At 62.7% G+C, this 12047-nt stretch overlaps 1 protein-coding gene across 2 annotated transcripts in view; it reads left to right on the top strand.

Annotated features, from left to right (window-relative positions):
* PALD1 (phosphatase domain containing paladin 1) overlaps positions 1-12047 on the top strand; it is a 73203-nt gene that overhangs the window by 27712 nt on the left and 33444 nt on the right. Inside the window, exons 1-10 of one of the 2 annotated variants that reach the window (XM_051982529.1) lie at positions 3023-3375; positions 3880-4088; positions 5589-5691; positions 6370-6549; positions 7015-7179; positions 7652-7812; positions 9183-9258; positions 9488-9639; positions 9984-10083; positions 10244-10336. In XM_051982529.1, coding sequence (XP_051838489.1) covers positions 3910-4088; positions 5589-5691; positions 6370-6549; positions 7015-7179; positions 7652-7812; positions 9183-9258; positions 9488-9639; positions 9984-10083; positions 10244-10336 — 1209 coding nt within the window. In that variant the 5' untranslated portion in view covers positions 3023-3375; positions 3880-3909. Of the gene's footprint in view, positions 1-3022; positions 3376-3879; positions 4089-5588; positions 5692-6369; positions 6550-7014; positions 7180-7651; positions 7813-9182; positions 9259-9487; positions 9640-9983; positions 10084-10243; positions 10337-12047 lie in introns of those variants that run through there. The other variant, XM_051982528.1, reaches the window with a different exon arrangement.

The raw sequence follows: 12047 nt of genomic DNA, 5'->3' as shown, positions 1-12047 counted from the left end.
TCCCAGGTTTTCTGACCTGAGTGGGACACTCTCTCCTGTATTTGACCTCCAAGATCCCAGAATTAGTGGGATCTGGAGCCCAGAGTCTGAGCAAGGAGCTCGGTCTGGCCTAGGCTGCAGTCAAGGGGATTCCCTTGAATTCTGGACCCGACTATGAAAAAACATTCTGGGATTAGACCAGTCTTGGGGGGACCGTGCTCTGGGGATGGTGTGACCCAGCAAGTGGCCCTATTGTTCTCCCCAAGATAATCAGAACCAGACGTCATCCGGAAAGTGGGAGCCTCCTGTCAGATCATCCCCTTGCCCAGGACTCCTTATTCAGACCATAGTGTGGAGGTTGGACTTAGCACTCTTAGGGACCCTTGGGCGGTCTGCCACGTCTTCCAGCCCCTGGTTTAACAGAGGAGGAGGCCGAGGACCCGTGACTCTGACCGACTTGGCTCAGGTCATTCAGAAGAGACAGAATTGGGTCGTCAACTCCAAATCCAGATTTCTTTCCGTTGTTTTCTTACTCCAGTGCCTTCAGCTGCTTGGATTTGGCCACTTCTGCACAGTTAATTAGACAAGGAAGGAGGGCAGAAAATCGAGTTGGTTGCTTTTCTACATTATTGTATTATCATCGGGGGTTTTGTCTATTGGTAACTCGTATTTCGTCCCTTTCCGGCGTGTCTGTGGCTGCGTGCGGTGGGTGTGTGTGCGGCACGTGGAGGACTGCTCAGATCTATGGGCATCTATTGACTTCTGATGGGCATTCATGGCTTTAGAGACTGGCCTAAGGTGCCAGGCCGTTGTGCTGCCCACGGTGTCACAGACTGTGCTGGGGCAGCCCTTGAGCCCGGCTTTGGAGGCTGGCCCTGCAGCCTTTCCTCCACAGCCCGTCTTCCCCTCTCTCCCACTCTCTCACTTTCCTACCTCGTCTCCATGTATCTTGGTTTGTAGTTTCAATAGCAACAGTATCCTGAGTTAGACAAGTATTATTGTTTCCATTTTGCAGATGAAAAAGTTGAGGCTCAGAGAGCAGTCTTGCCCATGATCCCACAGGCCAGACCCGACCCCCACGCCCATTCCCCTTGATGCTCCTCCCCATTAGCCCCTGCTGAGGTGGGAGGGTCTGTAGTTGGCAAGCTCAGCTTGTCCTAGGTCATTGAGTCTGTCCATCAGAGCCCCGACAATCGGCTCGGATTCGGACCTCTCCCAGATCGTCTCTTGTCCATCTTGCCCGTTCTGTCTTACAGATGGGCAGACTGAGGCCCAGAGAGGATGAGAGTCCTGGGTAGGGCCATCCAGGTACAAAGTAGAGATGGGCTGTAAATCTGCCTCGATGACTGAAAAGGCAAGGCTGTTCCCGTTCCACGGTGCATCTTCTCTCATATCGATTCCTGAGGGAACCAAGATGGGAGGCCCGGCGGCCTCAACGGCCCAGCCTACCTTGGGGTGGATGGTATGGGATATTTCCCTTCTGCTGAACATGAATCTGCTGTCTCTGGGGCTCCGGTTCTCTCTGGGGCTCCGGTTCTGCCCAGGCTCCGGTTCTGCCCAGGCTCCGGTTCTGCCCAGGCTCCGGTTCTGCCTGGGCTCTGGTTCTGCCCGGGCTCCGGTTCTGCCCGGGCTCCGGTTCTGACCCCAGGGGCCCAGTGGAGCTGGCCTGAGCCCTTCTCTTCACCTCAGCCCTCGAGTCCTTGATCCCTGCACTGGATCCTCCTTAAGGGAAATCTCCCGTGCCATCCACCCCAAGGTAGGCTGGGCCGTTGAGGCCGCCCGGCCTCCCATCTTGGGTCCTTTGGGAAAATCCCAGATGGGCTTGCCAAGGGTCAGCCGTGACAGAGCAACAACTGGGTAGAGATGTGTGCCCATGTAAAGTTAGGGCCTGATCTCACGGGGGGATTTCCCGCGGCCACGTGGGGTAGGTGAGGCGGCCGCTGGAGCCTTTCCAGCCTCTCAGAGCTGGGCTTCTGGGCGACAATCCCCCGTTTGCTGCCTGGGGCTGGTGCGGGGCCGGCTTTCCAGGCCATAAAGCACCGAAGAAATGGGAGTTGTCAGCAGCATTGTTCTGTGGGGTCCGGAAGAGGATGAAGCCATTGATGGGGGCCCTGGAGACCATGAGAACGGGCCTCCCCTGCAGAGAGGAGGAGGAGGAGGAGGAGCTGCGGGGAGATTTCAGGAAGGGAATTTGGTTTCCTTTCAGACCGAGGGCACCGGGATCTTGGGGTCAGGCCCCAGGCATGCAGAGCCACTTGATGGAGGCCCTGGCTTTGGAACGGCCCGATTTCCCCAAGCAGGCCTTGGCTCTGCAGCTGCAAACATCTGGGTCCCCCCTCAGCGTGGCTGGCTGCCAGCTGGCGGGGACAGTCAGGGCCCGGAGAGCAGGCAGGTTGTGGGAGAGGCAGCGGCTCCTTCTCTCCTACTTGGGGGATGTCTGAGCCTGCCCGGGAGCAGCTGTGGCCAGCTGTTCCCCAGGATGCTGGCTCCCCCCCCTTCCCTGACCCTCCCTCTGCTCTCCCCCTCCCTTCCTCCCCTCCTCCCTCCCCCCTTTTTTTCTCATTCCTCTCTGCCCTCCCTTCACCCCTCTCCTCCCCTCTCTGTCCCTCCTCTGGCCTTCCTCTCTCGCTTCCCTCGGCCCAGGCCAGCTGTCGGGAGGCCGGGAGGCCCGAGGAGGCCGATGCTTGGTGCTCTGGACGTTGCTCGAGTCCCGGCCTGGGAAGCGGAGGCCGGTAGTTGCCCTGGCTGTCACAGGGATAAAGCCGAGAGGATCGGCCTCCAGGGTCCCACGGGGTTGTTGCAGGGCCCGGGATGCTTAGTCTGCAGGAGGGGCTAGGAAGGGGGAGCCGGGCCGGCCGTCTTGGAGGCATCCTAGGCCTTGTCATGGGGAGAGGGGCCAGTGTGGGCTTGGACCCCGTGATCCTCGCCCCGCCTGGCCCTGGAGGGCACAGCCTTGGGCCGGGGAGCGGGGCTGCAAAGTCAGGGCCGGACTCCTCACAAGCGGCTGGGGCAATCCCGGGGGAACGAGTGTCCTGCAGCCCCTCTGGAGGGCTTCACGCAGAGCCGGGGGGGCTCTTGTGGCCTCTGACATTTGGTGATTCTGTGATGACATTTCAGGCTCATTCCGTTCAGTGTTGGAACCATCTGATGTCCCCTCCCCCTAGGTTACAGATGGGGAAACTGAGGCCCAGGGGGGAGAAGTGGCTGGCTGGGATGGCCCTCACAGGTGGCTGTTGTAGGAGCAAACCCAAGTCCTCTGGCCTTCTCCTTTCCCACTGAGCATGGCTGCCCCCCCGCTCCCGTGGGCCTCCTGGAGCCTCAGCCCTTCCTTTGACCAAACAGAGAGAGCTGGGCTGGCGTTCGGAGCCTTTGCAGAGGGGCCCCTGTAAACACCAGGTGTGTGTGTTGATGAAGCTGTCCTAGGGAGGCTGCTGGGACTCATCAGCTTTGACGGCCGGGGAAGAGAGGAGGAAGCAGTTTCCGGACCAGAAAGGGTGGGCTGAGGCTCGGGGGGTGCCGCGAGGGAGGCTGCCCCAGAGCCTGGTCAGTCACCCCGGCTGCCGTTGGGGGACTCTGGCAGGACCGGAACCCGGAGCCAGGAGCGGGGGGTCCCGTGCTCCGGAGAGGGGCTGGGCCCTCAGGGTTGGTTCCTGTGCGGCCCCAGGGCCGGGAGAGGGGGGCTGCGACACGCCCCGCTGGGTGACCCCGGGCACCTCGAGCTTTGGCAAGCGCGCCATCGCTGTTGGAGGCTCCCTCCTGACCCTGATCCCGCGATCCCACGAGCCGGGCTCGAGTTCCGATCCTGCTTCCGACGCGCGTGGGTCGGGCTCTCCCCGACCTCCTCGGGCGCTTGGGAAGGCTCTGTTCTCGGGCTTCACCTGCCCTGCCTTCCCCCCGCAGATCGCGTCCTGAGGCGGCCGTCCCCGGAGCATGGGTACCACGGCCAGCACCGCCCAGCAGACAGCGGTGTCGGGCCCCCCGTTCGAGGGCCTCCAGGGCGGCATGGAGGACCGCCACTCCCTCAGCATCCACTCCTTCCAGGCCGCTGGCCCCCACAACAGCCGGGCCAAGTCCATCATCACCAACAAAGTGGCCCCCGTCGTGATCACGTGAGTGACTGAGCAGACGGGCCGGGGGGCTGGGATGGAAGGGCCGGGCCGTCCCTCGGAGGCCACTCCCTCCTCTGGATCTCCGAGCTCCGCTGGGACCCCCCAGGTCGTCTCCCAGGGCGAGATCTCCACGGCCCCCCCGGGGCTCTCCCACGGGACGGGAGTTAGCCAACCTCCGAGGGGAAATTAAAGTTCTGGCTCCCTGGGCCTGGGGGAGGCATCTGTGTTTGCGGAAGGGCTGGCGTCCCCGGTGGATAGAGCGCAAAACTTGAATTTATGACGACCCGAGTTCGAATCCTGTTTCAGACACTCATTAGCCGTGAGACCTTGGGCGAGGCCTTTAAGCTTTCTGAAATTCAGTTTCTTCATTTATAAAACAGAGATAATAATTGTACCTCCCTCACGGGGTTATTATAAGGATCAAATGAAATGATGGCCTGTGTGGGGGGGAGGGAGCAAGCATTTATTAAGTGCCCACTGTATGCTAGGCGCTGTGCTGAGTGCTTTCTGAGTATTTTCACTTGATGCTCACAGCCACCCTGTGAGGGAGGTACTGTAATTGCCTTTAGTTTACAGAGGGGGAAACTGAGGCAGCCAGCTGTTACATGGCTTACATCCCAGTGACTCTAAGCTTGGATTTGTATTCAGAGCTTCCTGATTAGAGACCAGCTGCTCTATCACTGAGCCACCCAGTTGCCACCTTGCAAAAATTAAAACACTGTAAACATGATTGTGGGCAGACTTTCTCAAGTTGCAAAACTAGACCCTCTCCGGGGGCCCTTTCGGCTGTAAATCCCGGGATCCTGGGACTCAGGAAGAGGCAGGGCCCTTGTGCTCACGGGATTGTGCCGTTGAGCCGGGCCGAGGGACCACATCTAGGCGAGGGGGAGAGGCTGTGGATGCCCTGGATGGGAAGGGGGAGGAGGGATGGAGAAGCCTCCAGCTCCCAGACCCCTCCCGCCCGGCCTGGACGCCGTGGGCCCCTGTGGGGGGGCATTTCTGGGAGGGCAGAAGGCCTGGAGCTCAGTGCATGGGGTCAGAGCCGCAGGCGGAGGAAGACCCTCGAAGGACACCAGGCTTGTCGGCCTCCTCATCTGCAGGGGGAGAGTTCGAACGGCCTTTGTCTGATTGTCGGGCAGACCAAACCCTCTGGGGTTTACTAAGCACCTACTGTGCGCCCGGCTCTGAGTTGGGCATCGGGCCTGTGGCCACAGGAGCGACTCTCTCTGCTCACATCGATCATGGGCTGGTCTCGTTGTTGCCGTGTACAGCGTCGGCCTTCATTTGGATGGGGCTTTTCGAGCTGAGCCTTCTGCCGTCCATCCCCGACGGGTCCCGGGGCAGGGACAGCGCAGGCCTCTCCTATTGTACAGATTGGGAGGCGGGGTCCCCACTCTGCTTAGGGAGCCAACGGGGTGGAGGGGGAGTCCCAGGGGCTCCTGGGAGTGCTCGAGGCAGCTCGGGGCCAGCGGGAGACCTCGTCTCTGCTCCCCGGGACAGGTACAACTGCAGAGAGGAGTTCCAGATCCACGATGAGGTGCTCAAGGCCCATTACACAGTGGGCCGGATCTCGGAGTCCACACAGGAGCACTACCTGGTCCAGGTGAGGCCCCGGCCTTCCCCAGCCCCCCCCCCCCCTCCTCTTTCTTTGCATCCCTCTTTTCCTCTCCCTTCTTTTCCTCCTCTTGTTGCTTCCCTATTTCTTGTCCTCCCTTTTTGCCCTTTCGCCCTCTTTCTTTTCTTTGAAAAGCTTCCTCCTAATGGGAATTGCTGCCCTCCTGTCTCCTGGCCCTCCTGTCCCCTGGCCCCCCCCCAGCTGCGGGGGCTCCCCCAGGGCTCTGTCTGGCTCCCCTCCTCCCCCTCGCCCCACTCCCTCCATTGGCGTGGAAGCTCTGAGGGCAGGCTCGCGGTGGGGTTTCTCCCTCTGCCCCCCGGGCGCTGCTTTAGCAGGAGTTCGCCCACATTGGCCGTCTCTGAGCCCTGGGGCCGGGGTCTCTTCGCCCTGTCCCGGGGGCTGCCCCGGGGGGACGTGGCTCAGGAGCCCGGCCTGTGGGGAGAGAGCTGTGCCCTGGCCCAGAAAGGCCTCAGCTCCCGAGGCACAGAGTGGGCGCCGGCCGGGCCTCGGCTCCTCTGGACCCGCAGGTTGGGCCGCCTGGTCTCTCAGACCCTCAGGGCCGGCCCCCAGGGGGGGGGCAGTCGGGGCGCCTGGGGTGACTCAGAGGGAGCCGGCGCCCTGCCGGGCCGCCCCCCAGGCTCTGCCCCTTCCCTCCCCTTGCTCCAGGGGCGCTACTTCCTGGTCCGGGACGTCTCGGGGAACATGGACATCCTGAACACCACGGGCGGCTGCGGGGCCCCCAACTTCCGCCAGGCGCGGGGCGGGCACGCCGTGTTCGGCATGGGGCAGCCCAGCCTGGCGGGCTTCCGGAGGCTCCTGCAGAAACTCCAGGGCGACGGCCACAAGGTGGGTGGGGGACTCCCCTACTCCCTGCAGGAAGCTGGGGGGGCAAAGGGGGAAGGATGGGAAGGGTCTGGGAGCAGAGACGGGGGGTGCACAGGGGAAGGTGGGGAGCTGGTGCGGGGGAGGCTTAGTCCTTGGGATGGGGGCAACGGCAGGGGCGGCGGCCATTGTGATGGGGTGGGGGGTGATGGTGGGGGGATGGGGGTGATGGTGGGGGGATGGGGGGATGGGGGTGATGGCAGGGGGATGGGGGGATGGCGGGGGTGATGGTGGGGGGATGGGGGGATGGGGGGATGGTGGGGGGATGGGGGGATGGGGGGGATGGGGGGATGGGGGGATAGCAGAGGTGATGGTAGAGGCGGTAGCAGGGGTGATGATGGGGGTTGTTGGGCAGTGATGGCGGGGGGGCCCGTCCTGTCGCGTTGGGGGCGGTGGCTGTAACAGCCCCTTCCCCTCGGACTCGGGCAGGAGTGCATCTTCTTCTGCGTTCGGGAGGAGCCCGTCTTGTTCTTGCGCCTGGACGATGACTTCGTGTCCTACACGCCCCGGGACAAGCAGAGCCTGCGCGAGAACCTGCGGGCCCTGAGCCCGGGCGCGCAGCCGGAGACCTTGGAGCTGGCCATCCGGAAGGAGGTGACGGCGGGGGAGGGGATCCGGGGGGCGGCCGTGGGGCCACAGCTCGGGCTGCAAGGGACCTCGCCCCCGTTTTACAGCCAAGGAAAGGGACCTGTCAGGGCTACTTGCCCCACATCACCCAGCTAGGAAATGTGCAAGGCTGGGTTTGAATCCAGCTCTTTTGGCTCCTTATCATTCCAAGGGCCTCTGAGACAAGAAGGCCCGGGTGCGAAACTTGCCTCCGAGGCTCGTGGGCTGTGACGCCAGAGGGGGCTGGACTTCTTGGGGAGTAAGCGCTTATTAGGCACCGCTGTGTGCCAGGCACGGGCTAGGGGCTTTTGGCAAGCCTCGTCTCACTCGCCCCTCGGAGGCCCCTCAGAGGCGGGTGTGTGACGGGGCAAACGGGGCCAGATTTGACCTCGGCTCTTCCTGGCTCGGCCGAGAGCCCTGCCCGTCTCCGAGGCCCCGAGCTCTGGCCTTTCCGCTGCAGATCCACGACTTTGCCCGGCTGGGCGAGGGCACGTACCACGTGTACCACGACGTCGAGCGCTTCCGGGACGAGCCGCGCTCCGTGCGCATCCAGGGCGAGGACGACATCCACGTGACGGAGGAGGTCTACAAGCGCCCCCTCTTCCTGCTGCCGTCCTACAGGTAGCGCAGGCCATGGAGGCGCCCCCGAGTCCCCTGCGCTGAGAAAGCCCCTGGGGCAGGGTTTCCGCGCCTCGGTTTTCCTGCCTGTGCAACGGGCTGGTTTATTTCCATCCTCTCCTTTACTACACTTGGCAGATGTACGTGGGGTCAGACCTTTGGAACAAAGCCCGGGCCCATGGGGGATGTTCACGTCTCCCCTTCTCCCTTCATCTCACTAGTTTTTAAAGCTTTTTATTTTCAAAACATGCACATGGATAGTTTTCGACATTCACCTGGGCAAAACCCTGATTCCCAGTTTCCCCCCCTCCCTGCTCCCCTAGAGCCAGGGACCCGATGCATGTGAAACCCGGGCAGGTCCCCAGTTCCCGCTGCCCGCGGAGAATCAGACCCGGGAAACAAATGAGGGAGAAAACAACAAAGTGTCCCTCAGGAGGGTTTTATTCTTGTGGCTCCTGTGGCTTTTCTGTTAAGGAGCCTCCGGGAAGCACTTGCCGGCTTCAGGGCACTGGGGAATCTCCGATCTAACTGTATCTGTTTCCCAGAACTGGGGCTGCTCCTGCAGAGAAGGAAAATTAGGGCAGCGAAGGCAGCCGGTCCATCGGTGGTGGGGTCTCTGTCCCCCCGGCCGGGGCGTGGGGGCCCGAGGTTTGGGCTCGGGGCCTTTGCCATGTGGCCGTGGACACGTTACTTCCTTTCTCGGGGTTTCAGTCTCCTCCGGACAACGGGAGGGCTCACGGGGCCATTTGTAAGGTCCCCTTTCCCCTTAATTCCTCTGCCCAGTTGAGTCCTGAAGGGGAGAAGTGGAGGGCTCCAGTTCCACATGGTCTCAGCGTCCTCTTCTCACCCAAGAAGTCTCTCAGCTTCCTCTCCTCACCCGGGGGTCTCTCGGCCCCTCTCCTCACTCAGGGGTCTCTCGGCCCCTCTCCTCACTCAGGGGTCTCTCGGCCCTCTCCCCTCACCCGGGGGTCTCTCGGCCTTCTCTCCTCACCCGGGGGTCTCTCGGCCTTCTCTCCTCACCCGGGGGTCTCTCGGCCCTCTCTCCTCACCCGGGGGTCTCTCGGCCCCTCTCCTCACTCGGGGGTCTCTCAGCTTCCTCTCCTCACCCGGGGGTCTCTCGGCCTTCTCTCCTCACCCGGGGGTCTCTCGGCCCTCTCTCCTCACCCGGGGGTCTCTCAGCCCCTCTCCTCACCCGGGGGTCTCTCGGCCTTCTCTCCTCACCCGGGGGTCTCTCGGCCCCTCTCCTCACCCGGGGGTCTCTCGGCCCCTCTCCTCACCCGGGGGTCTCTCGGCCCCTCTCCTCACCGGGGGTCTCTCGGCCCCTCTCCTCCCCCTCGGGGTCTCCCAGTGACGAGCCGTTATTGACTCGCCAGGTACCACCGACTGCCTCTGCCAGAGGCCGGGGCGCCCCTGGAAGCCCAGTTTGATGCCTTCATCGGGTTCCTCCGGGTAAGCAGGGGACGGGGGAGGGGGGCCGAGCCCCACAGCCCCTCCTGCAGGCTCCGCCCCCTGACTCTGGCCGCTGAGAGGGAGAGGACGGCGGGCAGAGCTTCCCCGTGCGCCGGCCCAGGCTCGGAAGGCGGCGGGCGAGAGCTCGGTCGTCGTGCCCCGGGCGGGTCCTGCGTCCCTGGGCCGCTCAGACCGTGATGGCCCGTGACTGACAGTCCCTTGCCTCCAGGAGCACCCCAGCCTGCTGCCGCTCCGGGACCCCTCGGGGGCGCCCCCCGCCCTGGTCTTCAGCTGCCAGACGGGCATCGGGAGGACCAACCTGGGCATGGTCCTGGGCACTCTGGTGCTCTCTCACTGCAGGAGGCCGGCCAGGAGGCCAGAGTACGTGGGCAAGTCGCAGAGGAACTGGGGGAGGGGAGGGGGCGGGCTGGGCTCCCGGGGCCTGGGGAGAGAGGAGCTGGCGAGGGGACCCCTAATGCCTCTCAGGCCCGGACCTTGGTGGGGCTCGGGCCCCAGTGTCCAAGGTTTCCTCTGCGGTGACGGCCTAAAGCGGCGCGAGGACTCTGGGGCCGGGAGCACCTTGCCCTGGTATTGTCTGAGACGGGGTCGCCGTGGGGCGGAAGGAGGCCTCAGACTTCATGACTCGGCTCTTCCTTGGGAGGGAGGCTTGGGCAGGGCCCGGTGGGAGCTGTATCTGTCTCCTTTTCTCTTCCCCTCCCCCGCAGGGCAGCCCCCTCCCCCCCTGACGCCGGGCCCCCGGAGCACTCGGAGGTGGTGCAGAGCTTCATCCGCATGGTCCCCAAGGGGAGGCAGATTGTGGAGGAGGTGAGGGAGTCCTGGGGGACGGAGGGCGGGGGGGGTGGGCAAGGCCTTCCCGCTCTCTCGCTGGGGCTGGTTTCCCCCCTCCCCTTCCCTTCCCTTCCCTCCCCCTCACGCCCTCTGTCTCTCTGCCCCAATGCCCCCCTCCCCTCCCCTCCCTCTCCAGGTGGACCACAGCTTAGCGGCCTGCTCCGAGCTGCATGACCTGAAGGAGGCCGTCTCAGAAAAGCCGGAAGGGCCCGGCGGGGAGCAGCCGCAGGTGAGGGCAGCTTTCTCCTCAAAGGCTGGGGGGCCTGGCAGGGCCTGAAGTTGGGCCCTCCATCAGCAGCTCAGAGGCTGGAAGAAAGTTCCCTGGGTCTCCCTGGGCCGAGGCTTCTGCCTGGAAGAGGCCGGGGAGCGGCCTGGGGGGAGCGGCCTGGGGGGAGCGGCCTGGGGGGAGCGGCCTGGGGGGAGCGGCCTGGGGGGAGCGGCCTGGGGGAAGCGGGTCTGGGGGGAGCAGGCCTGGGGGGAGCGGCCTGGGGGGAGCGGCCTGGGGAGAGCGGCCTGGGGGGAGCGGCCTGGGGGGAGCGGGCCTGGTCATCCCAGCCGCTCCGTCCCCCGCCCTCGCTCTTCCGACAGTGTGAAGGCTCGCAGTCCCGGAGGAAGGACAGGATGGGACAGGAAAGGGGGAGAGGGAAGTTTATTTTTCCCGATTGGGTCTTCTGGCCTCCTGACATAAACAGGATAGAAGAAGGTGTCTCTGCAGCCGGGGGGCCGGCTCTGCTGCTCTGTGTTAAAGTCCAGGCCCTTCCTGGAGGGATCCCAGGCCCCTGTCCTGCCGCTCGGCCCAGCCGCCCGTTCCGGCCCTCGCACCGGCCTGTGTTTATGCTAAGCCACAGTGCTTCCCAGCGGGGGCTCTTGGGCCAGAAAGACCCCCGGGGTCTCCTTTCTGGGGAGAAGTCAGAACTTGGACGGGCGGCCCAAGTAGACACCAGAGCATTTGTTCTGACGTATTTTAAAAGCAAGAGGAGCAGTGATGGGATTAGTGTATTGAGTCATTCTTGAAGCTTGGAAGATCCGAATTCAAATCTTACTCAGACACATTCAGGCTGTGTGATCCTACGTGTGTCGGTCTCCTGAGCACAGGTTTCGAACACGTGGCTTGTGGGTGTCAGGCTCTCGCTGTGGCCCAAACCAGATTAAAGTGTCACTGGGAAACATTAACCAAAAACCAAAAAGGCCGTAAAAGCCTACTGTTCATGTGTTGGACTCTAAGTTAGGTTGGGACCTGCTGTGGACCCCGTTGCTCCTGAGAACTCTTAAGTAAGTTGTAGAATCGGGGCCAGCCAGTCCTGGTGGAGGTAACTTCCTCACCTGGGAGTTCCCCATACTAATAAAACCACAGGTTCTGCCTTATCCCTTTTAAAAAGATAATTGTCACGGACGCCTTCCAGTTTTTACCCCGAGTCTGGTCCCTCCCAGGGAATCTTTCCTCCTCAGTATTAGCTGAGCCAGACTAATCAGGGGATTGACAGAGTCTGACATCGTGTGCTGATCCTTGCTCAGTCTCGAGCCCGTGCAAAGGAGCGAAGGGCTGAGTGGGGCTCCTTCTGCTGTCACTGTGCCCTTCACTTCTTCAAAGTATCTTTGGGGCTTTTGTTGTTGTAAGGAAGAGGTGGAGGAACATTGGGAAGCGTTTCTGTGATCTTGCCTCCTCCCGTCCCCATCCCCTGGCCAGGAAGAACAAGGAAAAATGGCGCCACCAAAGTGGCCCATCCGGGGTCAGGTGGAGAGGCTGTGGAGGAGAAGAGGGAACGGAGCTGTTTTCCCGGTCCTTTCTGGATAACGGGGCTTTGGTTTGCCCTGGGCTCCACTGAGAGCCTTGACATTAGCATGTCTGTCACTAGCTTGGTCCTGTTTTCTGCCTTTGTTTCTCCAGATTTCTCTTATTTTTCATTTCTGATCGTTGGAGGGTCCCTTAGGGAACGTTC

Source organism: Antechinus flavipes, chromosome 2 (genome assembly GCF_016432865.1).
Source record: "Antechinus flavipes isolate AdamAnt ecotype Samford, QLD, Australia chromosome 2, AdamAnt_v2, whole genome shotgun sequence".
Classification (NCBI taxonomy): Eukaryota; Metazoa; Chordata; class Mammalia; order Dasyuromorphia; family Dasyuridae; genus Antechinus; species Antechinus flavipes.
The sequence above is the reverse complement of the archived record's forward strand: the minus strand, read 5'-3'. Positions and strand labels throughout refer to the sequence as shown.